The following is a 20,836-nucleotide window of genomic DNA, read 5'->3' as shown; positions in this document are numbered from 1 at the left end:
ACAAAGCTCAGAATAACCCCCACTGCAAACGTTATAGCCACAAACACAGAAAAGGACCAAGCAGTCTCACCTTCGAGGTATGAAAACCTAAGTTCGATGGTGGCAAATTGCATCCGGCCACAAATTAAAAGAAAAATATCTCGTAGTCAGGAAGGGCTTCCTCCTGGAACTCAGAAGGAATTCGTTTCCTTTGAAATGAAGAAATCTACTAACCTAATGCATTATACTAGTGAGATAAGGGAGAGGGGAAAGAAAAATCTTCTGGGTGGGTACAGAACGGGCGCTTGTTCAAACCCATCGGCCATCCTAAACTAGGGTAGAAGGAAAGTCCTTTGTACCTATTTTCAACAGCAAACAAGAAAACCACACTGAGTGACAACACCAGGGAAGTTACGGCTCCCGTCGGGAAGGAGCTGGAAGCCGCCAGCGCCCCGTGGGCCTCGCCTCAGAGGCTCCAGCAGGCAAAACAAATGAGATATGGATTTGGGATGGGAAATTCTCATTCTCTACCAATCATATGATTGTTTATCCAGAAGATTCCGGATTGTTGATTAAAACACACACACACACACACACACAGTGATAGAAACAGTAAGAAATCCATAAACTAGCTGAATGCCCGATCTAGCAGTTTCTCCTATACCCGTAATATCCCGTCAACAACTAATTTTTTTTTTAATCTTATCCACAATGGTTGTAACAACCATAAAATACTTAGAATAAATCTAACAAGGAGTGAGTGAGCCTATCCAGAGAAAACCAGTAAAATTTCACTGAAGGACATAAAACAGATTTCCATAAACAAAGCTCTCCCGTGCCATTGGAAGGAAGGCCACACAATATAGAAGGGTCACTTCTGTGACCCTTGATTATTTTCAAGAAGTAATAACTCAAAATCCAAGGGCTCTGGGACACGAAGTCCTGCAGCCTCCCCCCTCCCCCTCCACGGGGGCACCCGGCGTCACTGGTCCTTGTATGTTTTTCTAAGGCTGTTTTGGGGTTTAAAAGCAAAGTGAGTTACAAGGGTATCTTTTTTTTTTTTTTTTTTTTTTTTTTTTTTTTTTAGTAAGTATGTGCGGGGCACCTGGGTGGCTCAAGTCAGTTGAGCGTCTGACTTCGGCTCAGGTCATGATCTCTGTTTCTCTCTCTCTCTCTCTCTCTCTCTCTCTCAAAAATAAATAAATAAATAAATAACATTTTTTAAGAAAGTATGCACACGTTATGCCCACCGCTCTGTCTCTTGCTTTCTTCTCGTATCAATTTATGCTGGAGGTTATTCCATATCAAGACATAAAAAGCTCTCCATTCTCCACGAACTGATTTTAAAGTTTACTTGGGAGACTCAACGCGCAAGAATACCCAAGAACGTTTTGACAAGGAAAGATAATGAAGGAAAATTGTCCCATCAGGTATCGACACTCGCTGTCAATCTACGGCCGTAAACACGGAACGGCGCGGAAGGAAACACGGGCACACAGATCGATGGTGCGGAGCAGAATGGCAGGGAACACGCCTGGGAATTTAGCTAATTTACCGCAAATTACAGAAACGCACAGATTGCGTTTTTAAGCCCCTAGCGTATGTTTTGATTACTCGGTCCTCTGAAAATAAATACCCAGGCGCCTATTTCACCCCATACAAAAAGCAAGGTCAGCTGCGGTAAATATTTAAGAACATCACAGAAGCATTAGAAGAATATGTGGGATCGTTTTTAAACACCGTCTCGGGGTGAGGCAGGCCTCCGCAAGCGTGACGTGAGGCACTGAGGCCGGAGGGGAGGAGCTCAGCACTTTTGCTTACACGGAAACTTAAAACTTACCAAGAGGGGTTGACAGAGTTGAAAGACAAGCACAAAATGGGGAGGAACCGCGTTCGAGCACCTGCGACAACATCCACGTCTTCGGTGTTAGTTTCCCGCTGCTGAGAAACAGCTTCTCACCAACTTCGGGGCTTAAAACCAGCCCGTGGATTCGTGCGCGCACGCTGCCGGAGCTCAGAGGTCTGGCGCGGCTGGCCGGGCCCCCTGCTTGGCCATCACGAGGCCGAGGCCCGGTGCAGGCGGGAAGACCCGGGAAAATCCGACTCCAGGCTCATTCGTGTCGTTGGCAGAATGCAGCTCCTTGCAGCCGTAGGACTGAGGGGTGCTGCTCGCCGGTTGTGAGCAGGGATGGCTTTCGGCTCCTGGAGGCCGCCCACATCCCTCGCCATGTGGCCCCTTTCCTCTGTGAGCCAGCTTTGGAGAATTCCCCTCTCGTTGGGTCCCGTTCATCCTGCCAACCTCCCCCACCCCCACCCCGACTTCCTCTTTGGCCACCAGTTGGACACAACTCGCTGCTTTTGAAGGGCTCGCCTGCTTAGGCCTGGCCCACCCGGTCATTTCCCTTTCGACAGGTAACGCAATGCGATCGCAAGAGCCGCACCCGAGGGCAAAGGCCAGGGGAGCCATTTTCAAGTTCTGCCCACCCGGCCTTTAATGCATCTAGAGTTCTTAGAAGCCGACCAACATCCCAGTAGCAGTGTGGCCGGGGACATGAGCAGGCAAATTGGAGAAGGGACAGACCTGGCCATGAAGACGGTGAAACTCGGTTCAACTCCACCGATGTCACGAGAACGCACATTTAAATGGGGATTGGAAATACTGGCTTGTAGTTACTCGGGCAGCTAAGAAGGAAAGCACGGTTGGACTCGTGCTCTTAAGGAAGGTTCCGCACATGCTCTCTCATGTTTCAGGCGAGGGTGAATCGGTCAGCTCGGGCAGCTGTAACCCAGTGCCACGGAGGCCGGAAGTCGGCGATCTGGGTGTGGGCAGCGCTGGGTCCTCCCGAGGACTCTCTCCAGGCTTGTGGCCACCTCCTTCTCCCCGTGTCCTCCCCTGGTCGTTCCTCTGTGCACCTGTGTCCTGATCTCTGCTCCCCATAAGGACACCAGCCATCAGGGGTTAGGGCCACTCGTATGACCTCTTTGTATGTCAATGATCTCTGTAAAGACATCTCTCCAAGCGCAGTCTCCCCCTGCCCCGGCCTGCCCTGGTGACCCCACTTCTGCAACACCTCCTCCGTCTGTTTCTGCTTCCTCCCCCACCCCCACTCCCGCCCCCCGTCATCCCTACCCACACAGGAGCCAGAGAATCCCCCAGTGCTGGAATTTTTACAGTCCTCTTGGATGCAAAAGAATGTCTTTCAAGGTTAAGCTACACCCTTGAAGGATACCTGCCCTAAGTCGCTACTCACCCAGCCACCGTGGGATCTATAAATCAGTCCTGGGCGTGGATCCACCCCTTAGAACGGAACGTTCTATCCAAGTGGGCAGACTAGGGCTGATCAAGGGTTAGCTGCCTAAATGAGCTGGTGTTGTGGCTTTAGAAATCAGGCTCCTGTGAGTTTAGTTAAAAGTAGTCCATTCCTCGGGGTTTGGGAGTGGCAAGTGCGGCCTGGCCGGGCCTGGCCGTGGAGGACAGCCTTGGTGCTCCGGCCTGCGGCCCCAACATAGCCACCGCAGTCCGGGGGCTCCCTCAGAGCTGAGCCCCACTTAGGCCGGCTTCCTCCCGGGGTGTAGGGCTCTACCTAAGACTGGCAACCTCTAAGCAGTAAAAAACAAGACAAAACAAAACTCTGTAAAATTCACACGAGGCCTCACAGCCTGACACGCTATCAGCAGATCCTTAGACGCAGGGAGGGCCTCTAATACTTGGTGGGCAGCGGGCGGCTTGTTGTGATTCGTGGTTACACATCACATGTGGTTTTGTCTCTCCAACTGGACTGTAAGTCTGGGTCTTTGTTTTTTGTTCTGTTTTAACGTTTATTTATTTTTGAGAGATAGAAGGAGACAGAGCGTGAGCAGGGGAGGGGCAGAGAGAGAGGGAGACACAGGCTCCGAGCGGTCAGCACGGAGCCCGACGCGGGGCTCGGACTCACGAACCTCGAGATCGTGACCCGAGCCGAAGTCGGACGCTCGACCGACGGAGCCCCCCCAGGCGCCCCGAAGGTCTCCGTGGTTTAGAGGCAGGTTCCCAGGCTCGGTTCACAACCGCGGGCCCTTCCGGGGCTGCGGGCCCAGACGGCGCGTGCGCGGTGCCCAAGCAGCCCTCCCCCTCTTCCTCCCGCAGTGGCGGCTCTGCAGGCCGAGCTGGACGGCCTGGCTCTGCACCTCTTCTACCTGCAGAACATAGACCAGGACGTGCGTGACGACATCCGCGTGATGAAGCGGGTGGTGAAGAAGTCAGAAGTGGAGCGGACGCGGGCCGAGTTGGAGAAGAAGCAGCAGGTGTTTTGTACACTCGATGCAGCGGCCAAACCTTTGATTTTCCAAAAGGCCCTTAGCTCTGCCTCTTGCGTGAATGCCGTGGCCCTGGGAGGCTGTGGCCGGCCGGAAGTGAGGGGGGGGTGGTGGTGCAGGGAGTCACTGACTTGGGTCGGGGGCTTCTGGAGAATTCTCTCTGAGGTGCCTGTCGTTGCCCAGGACCTTCACGTGGACCAGCTCACCACCAAAGCCAACCAGCTGGAAGAACAAATCGCCCTGTTGGAGGCTCAGAGTTGCGCCCAGGCCGAGGACACCCGGGCTCTCAGGAAAGCAGTGAGCGAGGTAGGACCGTCACCCCAGCGCTCAGCTGTGGAAGCACCCACTTAGCGCCCACCGCACGGTGCCCGCCCGGGGCCGGTGCCCGCTTAGCCCGCAGGCTCCCTGCCCAGCCCTGTGTCTCCCTAAGCGTCCCAGCATCCTGCTGACCCGTGGCGGGAGGGAGGGAGGGACTCGGTGGGGCACCACATTCAGAAGCCAACACTAGGAACCAACGTTGCTGTGTCTTTTTTTTTTTTAATTTTTTTAACATTTATTCATTTTTGGGAATGAGAGACAGAGCATGAGTGGGGGAGGGGCAGAGAGAGAGGGAGACACAGAATCCGAAACGGGCTCCAGGCTCCGAGCCGTCAGCACAGAGCCCGACGCGGGGCTCGAACTCACAGACTGTGAGATCACGACCTGAGCCAAAGTCAGATGCTCAACCGAATGAGCCACCCAGGTACCCGTGTCTTTTTTTTTTTTTTTTTTTTTTATCCGTGAATCACCATCTGCACTCATGTGTGCAAGAACAACAGAAAGGAAACAAACCACTTTACTGGAGGGAAAAAAAAGGGCTTGAACAAGTGGACAGACATACCTGGGCCCGTAAGGGAAAGCGGTCGGTGCTCCCTAGCCTGTGAATCTAGAATGTGTTCTGATCAGAATCTCATGGGGGGAAGGGAAAAAAAAGCAGTTGTATAGTTAGCAGAGAGGTTCTTAGGTTTATCTGAAGAATAAACTCAGGACTAGGCGGGAATCGTTTGGGAAGGGAGATTCAGGAAGGGGGACCAGTAATCCGTCTGCCCTGAACTGAGGGCTTCTGGGGCCGGTCACCCTCGCGTTGTCCTACCACATATCACCAGTTATAGAGCCCTGGAGGGTAAAATACTGTGTTCCTGGGGATGAGGAGAGACAAGCAGGCCATGGTAGCCTACGAGAGAGCCCAGAAGTAAGCAAACATTTGTGTAAAACTTGAGTAGATTATAAATCAGTAGAGAACAAGCGAATCAGGGACAACGGGGTAGGGATATTTGGTTAATCATTTGGGGAACAATTAAATCTTTTTCTCATACCAGACACTGAAGTAAATTCCAGATGGGATCAGGAATGTAAATGGGGGGAAATGCACTGGAAAAAAATAAAAGAAAAATGTCTTTTAGATCCTGAGTTGGGGCGGCCTTTCTAAGCACGGACACCAACAGAGCAGGTGGGGAGGGCAGGGCACACCCACCATAGCGTCTGTGGACCTCGGGCACCAGCCTCACGGAAAGGCGGGAGCCACGCCCGGGAGACACAGGCTTTCACCGACGAATAAGTCTGGGGCAGAAAGAGAGGGTTTTTCTTTTTTTTTTTTTTTTTAACATTTATTTATTTTTGAAAGAGAGACAGAGACAGAGCATAAATGGGGGTGGGTCAGAGAGAGAGGGAGACACAGAATCCGAAGCAGGCTCCAAGCTCCGAGCTGTCAGCACAGAGACCGACGCGGGGCTCGAACCCACGAACCGTGAGATCACGACCTGAGCCGAAGTCGGACGCTCAACCGACTGAGCCACCCAGGCGCCCCTAGATCTTGAAAATCAGTAAGAAATGCCCTGTGCCTGATTCCACTATGTGATGTTTGTGGACATATATACACGATGCTGTGACTTCCTCTCATGAATTTTGGTGCCTCCGGCCCCTCTCTTCTGGGTGTGTCGCAGCCAGCCAGGCAGGGCCGCCCCGAGTTCTGTGTATCCTGCCTTCCTGCCCCTGGAACAGCATGTGGCCCACAGCAGGTGCATCACAGACATTCGTGAATGAACGGATGAGGGACCAGTGATGGAAAGGACCCGACAGGGAGTTCTGCCAGGCTCACCAGGATGAACCAGCGAGGAGGGGAGTGTTCCTCCCAGGCTGGCAGTGAAAACACACGTGGGTCTTTATCAAGATCTCCATTCAGGGCGCCTGGGTGGCTCAGTCAGTTGAGCGTCTGACTTCAGCTCAGGTCGTGAGCTCGTGGGTCGTGAGTTCGAGCCCCGCGTCGGGCTCTGTGCTGAGGGCTCGGAGCCTGGAGCCTGCTTCCGATCCTGCGTCTCCCTCTCTCTGCCCCTCCCCTGCTCTGTCTCTCTCTCTCAAAAATAAATAAACATCAAACTTTTTTTTTTTTAAAAAGATCTTTATTCAAGGACAGCATTGTAACACGCATGGGGAAAGATGCTCCCCTACCCCCGCCCCAGCCCTAAAACTCCCCTACCCCCTCCCAAAATATCACCGGGGCTTCGCTCCAAGGAAAGTGCTGAAGACGCACGCAAGTAGAAATTGTGTAGATTTAAAAACTCCACAAGCAAAATGAATGGCGGGGGCGGGGGCAGGGAGGGCGGGCATCGGGTTCAAGAGTCACCATATGTCCGTGCAGCGGAAGCCTGTCCGACAACCAAATACCTGCTGACACGAAAGCCCGTGCACAGCATGCTGATTTTTAGTTCTGGGTTACAAAACGTAGAGAATGTGACCGCACACACCCACACCTGCGTGCACACACACACACACACACGTGCACACATGCACACAGACACATCGGGGCCTGATGGATGCCCCCAACCAGCCGCCAGGTCGTTCTCCACGGTGCGGGCTCTTACGGGAAGGGCTGTCGGGCCCCGAGTCTCCGTCTGTGGACCGGAGTCATCGTGAGAACCAGCGACCCCCCCCCCCCCCCACATCCGCATTCTCGACGGGGCAGGCGTCAGTCACTGCCCTCCACCCGCCTTCTCCCCCTCCTCGATCCCCTGGCTCTGAGCACCTCGCGGCCCTGGGTCAGGGCTCGGGTGGGTGCTCAATGCGTCTTTAGAGCCGTATTTATGTTCACGTTCGTCCTTTCACTGGTGCGCGATAGGAAAAGCACGAGTCACATACGGGAAAGGAGGCGGTTCCGGCCTTTGGGGCCCTTGCACACTCCCGTGGGGCCTCCGGCATAACGAGGTTCGGCCAACGTCCGCGTCACCCTGACTGTCCCCCGCAGGCCTGCACGGAGATAGACGCCATCCACGTGGAGAAAAGGCACATCGTGCAGCAGTGGGCCGCCTGCCTGGTGGGCATGAAGCACCGGGACGAGGCGCACAGGACCATCCGGGAGGCGCTCAGGTACGCACACCCCTGGGAGGGCCGCTGGCCGCCCTGCAGGGGGCCGGGGCTCGGGGCTCGGGGCCACAGGCGGGTGCGCCCTTCGCCTGCTGGCCTTGGACAGGGTCAGGAGGCAGGGTCAGACGTGGGATCCAGAGCAAAGCAATCTCACGGTGCTTTTCGTGTGTGACGGGCCCCACGCTCAGCTTGGGCTGGCGTGGGCCCACAGACCCTGGAGGGGGCTCTGTCATCACCCAGATTTGCCAGAAGAGGAGGGTGTGGTGGAAGGCAGCGCTGTGTGAGCCTGACGTGGGCACTGCCACGGTGGCCCCAGTGGGCCTCCCTCGGGCCTGGGGTCCGGCAAGCAGCACCCCATCACTGCCAAGGATAACCGGGGCCACAGAGCAACGACAGAGAGCATCCACTAAAAACGCGTCCCCGGAGGGGCGCCTGGTGGCTCAGTCAGTCAGGGGTCTGAGCCTTGATGTCAGCTCAGGTCTTGATCTCAGGGGTCGTGAGTTCAGGCCCCGTGGGGGGCTCTGCGCTGGGTGTGGAGTGTGGAGCCTGCTTAAAGAAGGAAAAATGGGGTGCCTGGGTGGCTCAGTCAGTTAAGCGTCCAACTTCGGCTCGAGTCATGATCTCGCGGTCTGTGAGTTCAAGCCCTGTGTCGGGCTCTGTGCTGACAGCTCGGAGCCTGGAGCCTATTTCAGATTCTGTGTCTCCCTCTCTCTCTGCCCCTCCCCCACTCATGCTCTGTCTCTGTCTCAAAAGTAAATAAACGTTAAAAAATTTTTATTAAAAAAAAAGAGAAGGAAAAATGTGTCCCCGACAAAGGGGCATGGCGAGGCCTCTTGGGACCGCTCTAACGGCACCCTGGGTCCCACCCCTCCCTCACACTAAGGGAGGCCGGATGACCAGCTCTCCCGAGGCTGGCCGAACACCCCATTGATCTGGACCTGGCAGCCCCGGGTGAGGCCCACATGTGACCTCTAGACCAGACAGGTCCCCACCACCCTGACGCTCTCTAGACCACGACCAGCCATCGAATCTTTGCCATGTCGGTGACAAAGTCACATCAAAAGTGGGTCCCAGCCGCGGGTGAACAATCATGATCGGGACTCTAGTAAACACTGAAAGTCACGTATTCAAAGGAAACATCTCAAAACAAGCAGAAACCACAGACCGTACTGTGTTTAAGCTCAGGGGGGCGGGGACACCCAAGAATTTACAGTCCCCGGGGGTGGGGGGGGCGGGGCCACACCCCATCCCCTGGTGCCCGGCTGGCAGCCTTGTCTAACTTCCCGATGGGACATGGAGGGGCGACCTGGCACAGAGCCCCTCGCCCTGGGGATGCTGGGATGTAGCTAGGGTGCCTCCAGACCCCCAAGCAGCTTCCCTGGGAACCTTGATGGATGGCGCCCGACGCCGGGGCCGTGCAGTAACCTCCACCAGTGTCTGTACCCCAGTATTTTCTGTCGGTATCCGTTCGTCTAGGAAGTTATCAAAGCAATCGGTTATCAAGGATCAGTGATCACATCATAGGAAATTTGAAAACCACAGAAAAAGGTTTCCAAGAGCGCCGTCTTTTTCCCTCTGGTGACCACGACAATTTATTAGCATTTTGGGCACGCCCGGGCATCTCTTCTCCCGTGCCTGTGACTTACCACGTGTTCAGACGTCTGTCACGCAGTTTGTGACTGTGCCTTTTTAAATTGGACGTCTGCTTTTATTGTCAGATGTAATAGGCATTTGTAAGGCTGCTACTCCCTAAAAAAGAAAACGAGTAGGTTTTCCGTTTTAAGCCGGGTTTGCGGAGGCTAATTTATGTACACGCTTCTTATGCAGAAGGGTTCTCCCTCTTCAGCGCACAGCTTTGCGAGTTTTTCGGCAAACGGACCGAGGCCAGTGCCCCCATACCCCCGCCCCCCCCCGAGTCAGCATCTTCTCTGTACCTCCCGCCCCCAGCGGACACTGACCTGCCTTCTGTCCCCTGCGGCCCTGTCCTTCCCAAGATGTCCCATAAATGGAACCCCACAGTGTGCACATTTTGTCGTCTGGCTTCCTCCACACAGCACGCCCCTGTGTTCCCCGGCTCCCCCCCCCCCCCCCCGGTGGACTGCCCCATTGTTTCCAGTTTGGGGACATCGTGGGAAAAGCTACCGTGACAGTCGGTGCACGTCTGGGTGTGGACGCATATTTCCGTCTCTGCCGCGTGAATACCCAGGCACGGGATCGCTGGCCAGTGCGAATTCGACTTTGTTACAAACTGCCCGTGTGTTTTCCAGTTTGGTTTCTTCCATCGTGCATTCCCTCCGGCAGGTGGGTGAGAGTCCCGGTTACCCGCGCCCCCCATTCTCACCAACGCTCGGTGTCGTCATTTTGATCGTAGCCATTACCAGGTTTACGTTTGCGTGTCTCTGATGACTTACTTGCCACCCACACGCCTTCTCTGGTGAAATGTCTTTTGCTTATTTTTCAGTTGAGCAGATTATCTTGTTCTTGACTTCTGAGGGTTCTTCGCATAATCTAGACACGAGTCCTCTCTCGGGTGTGTGCTTTGGAAGTATTTTCTCCCTGTCTGTGGCTCACCTGCTCCTTCTCCCGGCCATGGCTTTGGAAGAGCATAAATTTTGATGAAGCCCAATTAGTTAATTTGTTTTCAGAGCTCATGCTTTTTACGTCCCCTCGAAGAAATCTTTGCCTGACCCAGGGTCATGAGGATTCCCTCCTCCTGTCTTCTGCTCAGCTCTTCTGTGTGGCACATGACTGATTCCAAGTCAATGCCTGTCGTGGCATGAGACCCAAGCTCGGTCTGTTTGCACGTCTGTCTCCAGCGGTCCCAGCACCACTGCTGAAAAGACGGCTCTCTCCCCTTTGAAATAGTGTGTCATCTCAGTCACAAATCAACTGTGTGTGTGTGTGTGTGTGTGTGTGTGTGTGTGGTGTCGTCTCGATTTGTGGACTCCTGGTTCTGTTTCATTCAATCCACTCTGTCCCTTCACCGACACCACATTGTCTTGGTGACTACAGCTTTATTATAGAAAGTCTTAAAATCAGATAGTGGGAATCCTCGTTCTTCTTTTACAAATTATTTTGGCAATTCGAGGTCTTGTGGATTGCCATATCAAGTTTAAAATTAGTTTGTCGATTTCTGGGAAAAAAATACACTTCCTGGGATTGGAATTGGAATTGCACTGAGTCTACGGATCTGTTCGGGGAGAACCGACACCTTAACAATATCGGATTTTCTGCCGAATAAACATGCCATCTCTCCCCAGTATTTTTTTAAAATGTGTACAGATGTGTATTGCTACACTGTTGAAATTAGGGGTGGGGGGGAAAGGCCAGAAAACTGGAAAGAGCCTAATTGTGTATCAGTGAGGATTCTTAAATTAGGGCCCCGTCATCATTTAGAATTCCATCTGGTCACTGAGAAGACTGAGGGATTTCCATGTGCACTGGTATTTAATATCTCTAAGACACAAGAAAATTAAGACAGAACGGGATCTACCAGGCTACTGTTTGTTTCTTAGACACAGACAAACATAATCCTATATAAGTATGAATAGATCTGGAAAAACATGTAAGAAATAGCTGGTTGCTTGGGGAAGAGAATTGGAGGCCTGGGGACAGATGTGAAGAAAAGACACGGAGGGCGTTACTCCGGTTCAAGGAGAAAGTACTTTCCGATTTTTTGAATAAGAACTTATTCAAGGGATAAGATGCCGTCAGTGGACGTCTCAGAACAAAGGGGGGGAAAATGTCTCGCACGCAAACGAAAATTCCGCTTCTGTTTCCCGGCACCTGTGTTTGTGAATGGATGTTAATTGCGGGTATTTCCACGGCCAGTGGGGGGGGGGGACAGAAGAGTTCGGAGCGAGGCCCACCGGTGGCCTCCCAGCCACGCCTCGCACTGTGGCCGTGGGGCGAGCCAGTCCGGTGACCTGAGCTCCAGTGCTCACGTGTGTGACTCTGGAGCCGCGCACACCCCTTTCCAGGATGGCTCTCGGGCCTCGCGAGGGCAGGTGGACGAGGCCCCCGGACAACGCCAACCCCTCCCTCCCTTCCCCTGTACTCACTATCTCAGAAGAGTCTTAGCCTTAAACTCAAAAGTGGGCAGGGGCTCTGTGAATGCATCAGGGAGCAGTAGTCGACACTGGCTGCTATTTGCGGTTGGTTTCCCATTCGTCCCTCCCCATCGGGGGAGCCCCCCGTGAGCGGGCACCACCACACGCTTGGGCCCCTCTGATGCCCCAGCTTTGCTCTCTCGGTCCCGGCAGCGAGTGCCAGCACCAGATCGCGTCCATCGACGGTGAGATCGAGGCCTACAAGAAATCCATCGTGAAGGAGGAGGAGAAGAATGAGAAGCTGGCCGGCGTCCTGAACCGCACGGAGACGGAGGCCAGCCTGATGCAGAGGCTGACCACGCAGTGCCTGGCCAAGCAGCAAACCCTACAGAACGAGTTCAACACCTACCAGCTGGTGCTGCAGGACACCGAGGCCGCGCTGGGCAAGGCCCACGGGGTAGGACCGCATTCCCCACCCCGCAGGGCCGGTCCCCACGGCCTCCCCAACCGCGCCACCCCTGCGGCTTTCTTTCCAGGAGTACGCGACGGCCACGGGCGAACTGCAGACCGTCCACCAGACCATCCAGAACGAGCTGGAGGAGAAGAGGAGGACAGATGCCTCCGTCGCGGAGAAGCTGCAGGAACACATCACCTCCAACAAGATGACCAAGTGCTTCCACAAGCTCATCCTGAAGCTCCAGAAGGAGAAGACCAACCTGGTACGCCACCGCTCGCCCGCGGCCGTGCGGGACGGGCGCCTGGGCTGGCGGGCGGGGCGGCGGCTCTCAGAGGGAACAGATCGCACGCAGAGGAAGCAGGGCGAGCGAGGGGCCCTCGGCGTGTCCGTTCACTTTCCACTTGGTCCTAGTTCTAAAAGCAAGCATTTGGTGGTAGAAAAGCCTGGAAATAACCCCACCATCCAGAGACGACCTCTTCTAGCGTTTTGGTATATTTCCTTCTGGAACTCTTTCCAAACACCCACGCTCGCACCCGCCACCAGGTACGTGCACGCACAACGACACACGCAAACACACGTGCGTAGAAGCATCCCCACGCGCACACGAGCCGGCACGCCCGCACAGGCACACACGCTCGTGTGTGCCCACACGTGCACACACCTTGAACAACGGAGGACTCCGCGTGTCAGTTCTCAGTCCATTCTATTCCCTTGTCGTCAGTTTTACTGAAAAGTGACGCAGAGAGACAAGTGCGCAGGTAAGAAGCGTAGGATTCCGCTGATCTTCTCACCGTGTGTATACAGAGTTTTATTTAACTTCCAGGCCACGTGCAACATACCATTTTCTGTGAAATATTCTCCAGAAACTTCCCTTTTTCCCTTCTGCACGACGTCTCATCATACGAATGTGTAGGTTTTAAGTACTATAAACAACTCAGCACCGAACGGGCTTGCCCGACGGTTTTGTCCCACACTTCTGACAGAGCGCTACAGCGGAAACCCCGGGTCGAAGGGTAGGGGGTGTCATCAGTGGGTGGGAGCCTCCAGAGCCTCTCCCCACCAAGCTTGGCCGTCGGGGCCTCGGGACCCCCTCCGACAAGGCCTCTCTCTTGTTCCAGGGGTCTTATTTTACTCTGAGCTGTGGTCACGGGTCCCTGTGTCCTTCAAAAAGCAATTCTATACTTAAATTGCTTCTCCTTTGACCCTTCCCGTGGTGTGGGCCCCCCGGGGACCCCCCGGAGGCTCCCTTGGCCTGCAGCAGGCCTAGGGCCCATCCCGGCAGACGGCCCGCCCCACGGCCCTCACTCGAGTCTCAGGAGGAGAGGTGACCCACTCAGCCTGCCTTGCTCTCCAGCCCCTACCAGAAGCTTCCATCTGAGGGGCGGGAGATGAAGGGGACCGTGGGCCCCTCCTGGCCTGAGGCTAAGAGCATGAAGTCCCGCTCCCGCGCGATCCTGGCCTCTGCCTTCACTCTCTCCTCGTACGAGAAACTTGGCAGGTGTCAGAGGATTGAATCTAAGCATTTATTACAATGAGCGCAAGGTGGCTGGGGAGCCAGAGGCCGTGCCCCTAAATGTCGGCCATTGATCGGTTGATCGCCATTGCTGTCAGGTGGATACCGGCCAGGAGGAGGCCCGGCTGGTGGGGCTCACCTGTCCTTCTGGGAGGGCAGGGCTGCTGTCTCCCCGGCCGGCAGCCTAGGCACGCCACCCTCCCGGGCACCCGGGAGGAGGGCAGCTTGCTCCTGGCCTGGTTCCACCAAAGAAGTGGGGAGACGGGGCTCGGCTGGGTGTCCACAGGAGGTCCTGTCTGACGCCGGGGGCATTCCATTCATCCTTCCTCTGGGAAGTGGGGGCAAGGCTACCTGCTGGGAGCAAAACTAGGGGCCCCAGGCTGTCCTGGAGAAGCTAAGGAGCATGGTGTGTGTGAAGCCAGCCTTCCTGCGAGGATGCAGGGGGGACAGTACTACCACCGATGACCAGCGGAGGGCAGTAGAGGGTCTCGGTCCCTCAACTGTCCATCGTGATTGCCCAAGAGTTCCAAGTCCTGCTCCTGAAAGGGGGCGTTTTTGCCAAACTGTTCAGAAAGCCCCCTGGGATCTGGAGCTGGGGCCCAGGGGGCGGACAGGCACGGGTCAACCAAGAGTCTACAAGTTAGTTCAGGAACAGTACTGACATCCCAGGAGAGGCCAGGGCGGTCTCAACACGAGTGAAAGGTCCAGGAGCAGAGCCGGGGGAGTCCAGAGAGCCTGGCTCGTCCGGCTGGTGACCAGAAGGGGACTTAGGAATTGGAATCTCATAGGGCTGCAAGCTCGGAGGCAGAGTGGGAGGCGGGAGCCCCTGTGAAGACCAGGGCACCACAGATGGGTCTCGGCAAAGGAAGAGACCGGGGGCTTAGCCAGAGCTCAGAGGACGGGAGGGTTCGGGAGCATTTCCACGGGGACCTGGGTGACCGAGGTGCTGGAAGGTTCTGCCCCTGCTGGGCAGGCTCCGGCTTTAACACCGAGGAACGTTGGGTGTCCTGCCGAGCCACCCACAGTGGCCGGTCAGAGGGTGCACGTGAGACAGAGCCAGCCAGAGTCATGGGTGAGCAGCTGAGATGACCTCGGAGGACGGGGAGTCGGCAGGAGACGGGGACAGGGAGAGAGCTGAGGATGTACGTGGGCAGGAGTGGTGGGCACAGCCACGGTCCAGGGAAAAGACCCCATTTCCAAAGGGAGCCTGAGCGGCCGCGCCTGCTGCTATAAATATCCCTACAGTAAACTCTACGTCACCGGAGAGATGGAGGGAATCCTCCTGAGAGCCAACAAGAGAGGCAGGGGGAGCTGGTCAAGACCTTCAGGACAGCGGGCGCGCCCTGCAGAGGCGCTCAGCCATGGGCTGCAGCTCCTGACCGATGACATGAGAACAGGGGCGCCTGGGTGGCTCCGTTGGTTGGGCGGCCGACTTCGGCTCAGGTCATGATCTCACAGTTCATGAGTTCGAGCCCCGCGTCGGACTCTGTGCTGACAGCTCGGAGCCTGGAGCCTGTTTCGGATTCTGTCTCCATCTCTCTGCCCCTCCCCCACTGTGCTCTGTGCCCCTCTCTCTCTCTCTCTCAAAAATAAATAAACATTAAAAGACAATGACATGACAATAGAAGTCAAGCTTTAGCTAATTAAAAAGGAGCTTACAAATCTATGTGTAGAGTATGATCCTGTTTCTGGTTCTGGGGGTAAGGAAGGGGGCTTATATGTGAAGACTGGCAGGAAGGAAGGCTGGCCGTGTGGCAGGTGTTCAAGGAAATGACAGTCCGGCCAGCCCATCTGGAGCCCCCACCCAGGGGGGAGAGACGTTCAGACACGTTTCCTTTTGCTGATTCAGGTGACGCATCTCTCCAAAACTGACGGCAACGTTGCCCAGACCACCCTGGACATCACGAACACCAACTGCAGGCTGGACGCCCATCAGAAGACTCTGGCCGAGCTAGACAAGGAGGTGAAAAAAGTCAATGACCTCATCACCAACAGCGAGAACGAGATCTCCAGGCGCACGATCCTGATCGAGAGGAAGCAGGGCCTCATCAACTTTTTCAATAAGCAGCTGGAACAGATGGTCTCCGAGCTGGGGGTAAGACCTCGGGGCGGGAGAGGCCACCCCTGCTCGGTGTCCGTGCCTGGCCGTCTCCGCAACTCCTTAGGTTCAGAATTGAGCCTTCCCTGCCCCTTTTACGGGTGAAATGGCATACCCACGGGGCACGACCCCAGTCAGGGGCCGTCCGCGGACCTCCTTCCGCCAAGGGCCCGACAGCAAACATTTCAGGCCAGGTGGTCGCTGCCGAAGCTACTCACCCCTGCTGTCCCGGCCGGCAAGGCAGGCGATTAAGTAAATGGATGTGCACAATTAAACCTTATTTATGGCCCCTGAAGTGTGAATGCCATGTAACTCTCACCTGGCATACAATTTTCTTCTTTCTCATCGTACAAAGACAGTGGGTGGGATCTGACCCTCGGACCGCTGCTCTGCGTGAGGGGGTCTGATGAGTTTGAGGCTTGAAGTGCTATCGGCCACCCAGGTATCCCCAGCCTGGGGCCCTAACTCCGGGCTTCCGGTCCGGGAGTAAGACAGGAGACCCCAAACACCAGGGAGCCTTCTCAAAGCTGCAACCCACACGGGTCCTAAGAGAGTACAGACCCCGACCCGTGACAGTCTGCTGGTAAAAGACAAGTTGATGGGGCGCCTGGGGGGCTCGGTCGGTTGAGCGCCCAACTTCGGCTCAGGTCACGATCTCACTGGTTCAAGCCCCGCGTCGGGCTCTGTGCTGACAGCTCAGAGCCTGGAGGCTGCTTCCGAGTCTGTGTCTCCCTCTTTCTCTGACCCTCCCCTGCTCGTGCTCTGTCTTTCTCCAAAATAAACATTTTTTTTAATTAAAAAAAAAAGACAACTTGCAAAGCCCCTTTGGGTGACGGAGTTCCCCCAACCCTGCCCTCGGCCCCACAAGGCTGTGACGTGGTGGAGAAGGCCTCCCGAGACCCGTGTCTCCCACAGTGGGTCAGGGGGGCATATGGCGGGAGCCCGGGGCCCCAGAGGAAACGTCCCCAGTCATCCTCGCCAGCTGTGTGATCTCCTGGCCCCCTCCCCTGCCCACCCGGAGAGCACCCCTCTGGAAACAAGTAGGCTCAATCTGCTTTTTTGTGACCGTCCCTCGTAGGGAGAAGAAGTGGGGCCTCTGGAGCTCGAAATCAAGCGGCTGACCAAGCTGATCGAAGAGAACAACAGCAGCGTGACACAGGCCCAGGTGACCTGGCTGCGCCTGCAGCAGGAGATGGTCAAGGTCACCCAGGAGCGGGAGGAGCAGCTGGCTTCCCTGGATACGCTCACGAAGGAGGTCCACATCCTGGAGCAGAAGAAACTGCGCATAGAAAGTAAGTGCTCGGCGTCCGGGGAGGGGGACCCACCGCCTACTTTTCACGAAACCACAAGGGTCACGGCACCTCTCGTAACTGTGAGCTGTTGCCCTGACCGCCAGCCCCGTGGCCGGCACACTGGATCTGCCCAGTTCTCGGATGGAAGGGTGCTTCCGGAGAGAGGACCGTGGAAGGCCCACCGTCCGTGACTGGAAACGCACAGATGCAGCTCCCAGCGGGTCCCCCTCTGGGGGGCGGGGTGGGGGGGGACACCTCGTGCCCCGAACTCGGGGCTGCGAGATGGGGAATCTTTCTTACTCTCCGGCGGAACCTGGAAAACCCGTCCCACCACGGGCTCCCAGACGGTGTAAAAACCAGGGGTCTCTAATGTGCTGGAGTGTCCAGTAGGGTGAGACGGGCATCCTTCCCGGCCGCCACCCCCCTCCCCGGGGCCCCCGCTGAGGCACCCTGATCCCCCACCTGGTCGCACGTGGTCTCCAACCAGAGATCCACGCAGGTCAGCCCGGCCACGCGGCCCCACGGGAAATGCTGCTAAGTGGCCCGGGGCCCATTTCTTTCTTTCTTCTTTAAAAATTTTTTTTAATGTTTACTTATTTTTGAGGGGGGTGGGAGGGGCAGAGAGAGAGGGAGACACAGAATCCAAAGCAGGTTCCAGGCTCCGAGCTGTCATCACAGAGCCCGACACGGGGCTCGAACCCATGAACTGTGAGATCATGACCTGGCTGAAGTCGGACGCTTAACCGACTGAGCCCCCCAGGTGCCCCCCGGGGCCCATTTCTTCCCAGGGGTCCTGCTGCCTTCCTGGCCCGCCCTGGGGTCGTCCAAATCCCACTGTTGAAGATTAGGGTGGTTGTTTTCTGCCCCAACCCCTGCCCCTGAGCTGGGCGGGCTGGTGTAGGGGGCAGAGCCAACCTCTCCGGGAGACCCAGGAGCACCAGCCACGTCCCCAAGGTTACTCTCAGGGCAGGGGGCTTGCCCCCCACCATCTCGTCCCCTCACCTGCTGGCCGTCCGCACACAGGGGTCCTTTCCGTTCCCTCAAAGGGCCAGGCTTCGGAAACGGAGCGGCCAGGGCTGTGACGGGGAGCGGGGGCTTCTCTGGGGACATGGCTACCCCCGCGTCCCCTCTGCCGCAGACAAGATCGATCAGGAGAAGAAGGAGCAAAGGGAGATTGAGTGCCACATAAGGGGCCTGGAAAACGAGCTGAGGAAGATCAACGTGCTGGCAAACAGGAGCCGGTGCAGCTCCGAGGAGCTACAGCAGGACAACCTGGTGACCGAGAAGGACTTCGTGGGCTCCCTGAAGGTCAGGGCCCGAGGGCACGGGCTGGCGGAGGGAGGGCGTGCGGGTGGGCGCTCGCGTCCCCCGGCGTCACCCACAGCCGGCCGCGCCCCTGTCCCCGCGCAGGCCTCGGAGAGGGAGACCATCGAGATGCAGGAGAGGTTGGACCAGCTCCAGGAGGAGAAGGCGGCCATGCTGAACAACCTAGTGGAGGCGGAGTGAGTGCCACTGTGGTGTCACCGCCCCTGCAGCCCAGGGGCGCCCACCGTCCACTACACCTGCCTGGGGAGTGGTTCTGGAGCCAACACTGGGCCGGGGGGGGGGGAGCGGGTCCCAGGAAAGACCTGGTGTCGCCACACGGTTCCGGCCGCCCGCCCTCGCCAAGCCAGTCATCGGGGGAAAGCGAGTGGCTCTTTCGGACAAGCGTTAAAAGTTATATTATTGCTGTGATGCCTGACGGCCAGAGTAATCCACCCCCAGCTGTAAGCATTCTACGCTAGAACAATCTGTGCAGAGCAGACAGGGAAAGTCACGTTGTTGTCCCAACCCCCTTCCCTTACCGGAACCCATGGTGTTCGTGTCTTTCCTCTCTGCTTGCTTTTTATTTTTATTTTTATTTTATTTTTATTATTTTTTTTATTTTTTAACGTTTATTCATTTTTGAGAGACAGAGACAGAGCATGAGCGGGGAAGGGGCAGAGAGAGGGAGACACAGAATCCGAAACAGGCCCCGGGCTCCGAGCGGTCAGCACAGAGCCCGACGCGGGGCTCGAACCCACGAACCGTGAGATCCTGACCTGAGCCGAGGTCGGACGTTCAACCAGCTGAGCCACCCAGGCGCCCCTCTGCTTGCTTTTTAAACAAAAATGGGGGTGTTCTCTATGCTGCCCTTGGAAGCAGATTCACGTATTTTCTGTGGACCGACATCTGCAGTGGGAGCTGGGCGGCTGAGCCGCCCTGTGTGGCCGCAGGCCTCTCCTCTGCGGGCACACGTCCCATTGGCGAGGCTGCACCTCGTGACCTAAGCCCCTCCCAAAGGTGACACCTTCAACCACCGTCACACGGGGCGTCAGGGGGAGCGGCGAGGGACACAAATGTGGAGACCGGGGCACGGGCGTAGGTCTTCGCTGATATCGCAACTTTTTCTTCTAAATGAAGTGTGGTTGACACACGGTGTCCCACTGGCCCCCGGGGTGCGCACTGTGCTCACCACTAGGGTAGCTGCGGGCCGTCACCACCCGACGCCGTTACACCACCACTGATGACATTCCCTATGCTGTGCCTTCCGTCCCGTGACTCACTCGTTCCGTAATCTTTGCGAATATCCTAGTAGCTTCTGGGCTGTTGGCCTGTGCAGGCTTTTTCTTACGTCGACTCCTGTCACGTTCGTGTTCTTTTCTTGGTTCCCCTACAGCTGCCTGATCTGCTCTCTCCGTCTCTCTTTTTAACGCCCGCGGTCTGTCCGTATCGCGGGCTGGCAAACCCTTGCTGCAAAGAGCCAGACTGTAAGTGTTTTCGGCTTTCGGAGCCACACAGCCCTGTTTGAAGCCACTTTAAGTCTGCCGTCGCAGCTCGTGAGCCGCCGTGGACAACACGTAGCAAACGGGCGTGGCTGTGCTCCAGTAAATCTACTGGTGGACGCCGTAATTTGAATTTCATGTCCTTTTTCTGCACGCGGTCTTTGAAATCTGCCGTGTATCTTATACTTCTGGCACATCTCGATTCAGACTCGGCCAAGTTCAAGCGCCCCGTAGCCACGTGTGGCTGGGGCACCCTGTTCAGTGGGGCAGGAGAGGCCATTGCTGGCAGCTGGTCTGGCTGTGGCTGTGGGTCCAGATTCCTCCTGCCGTGCTCGCCCCCCTTGGTCCCTAGCGCACCAGACGGTGGTCCCCGTCCCCACCCAGGGTGCCGGAAGGTGGACTTGCCACTACTGGGAGGGTAGTTGGGTGCCTTCGAGGCCCAGCCTGTGAGCCGCACCTGCCCTCCAAGCCCACGTCGGGTGCTGTAGTGGGGAGAGACTGCCCCTGCCCCTGAGCACTGTGTGAGGGGCATGGCTCTGGGGCACAGAGGGGAGAGGGAGGAGGACTGCAAAATTCTACCCTCCCCGAGGGTGCCAGTCCACAGAGACTCAGGGGGCTTCGGGTCCCACTCTGGTCTCCGGGGCACGACTGCCCCCTTTGCCCTGGGTTGGGTGGGCTGGCAGGAACTTCAGAGGGCACGTTGGCCCAGGGTGTTATGTCGGCCTGCCGGTCCCAGCACAGGGGAAATTTGTTTCTGTTTAACAGTCGAGCCCGTCACCCGGTGCCTGGGTATTTAAATACGCCATGTGGGAGCGAGACAGAGCCGGGTCCAAGGTACTGGGCCCCCTGCTCTGAGCCCACCCCAGACCTGCCTTCCACCCACCCGCTGTGGGTCTCGATTTGGAGCCAGCACTTAAGAGCATGGGCTCACAGAGGCCTCAGAGAGAAA

General features: G+C 56.5%; 1 protein-coding gene across 1 annotated transcript in view; it reads left to right on the top strand.

The window, feature by feature from the left end:
- Positions 1-20,836, top strand: part of CCDC40 (coiled-coil domain containing 40) — a 42,348-nt gene that overhangs the window by 14,716 nt on the left and 6,796 nt on the right. The window contains 9 exon segments of the mRNA XM_019466003.2: positions 4,106-4,263; positions 4,459-4,581; positions 7,556-7,677; positions 11,937-12,180; positions 12,260-12,442; positions 15,543-15,788; positions 16,870-17,083; positions 18,222-18,391; positions 18,494-18,585. Of these exon segments, the coding sequence (XP_019321548.2) occupies positions 4,106-4,263; positions 4,459-4,581; positions 7,556-7,677; positions 11,937-12,180; positions 12,260-12,442; positions 15,543-15,788; positions 16,870-17,083; positions 18,222-18,391; positions 18,494-18,585 (1,552 nt within the window).

Source organism: Panthera pardus, unplaced genomic scaffold (genome assembly GCF_024362965.1).
Source record: "Panthera pardus isolate Hobbes unplaced genomic scaffold, ASM2436296v1 HiC_scaffold_3, whole genome shotgun sequence".
NCBI lineage: Eukaryota > Metazoa > Chordata > Mammalia > Carnivora > Felidae > Panthera > Panthera pardus.
This window is presented reverse-complemented; position numbering and strand designations above follow the sequence as displayed.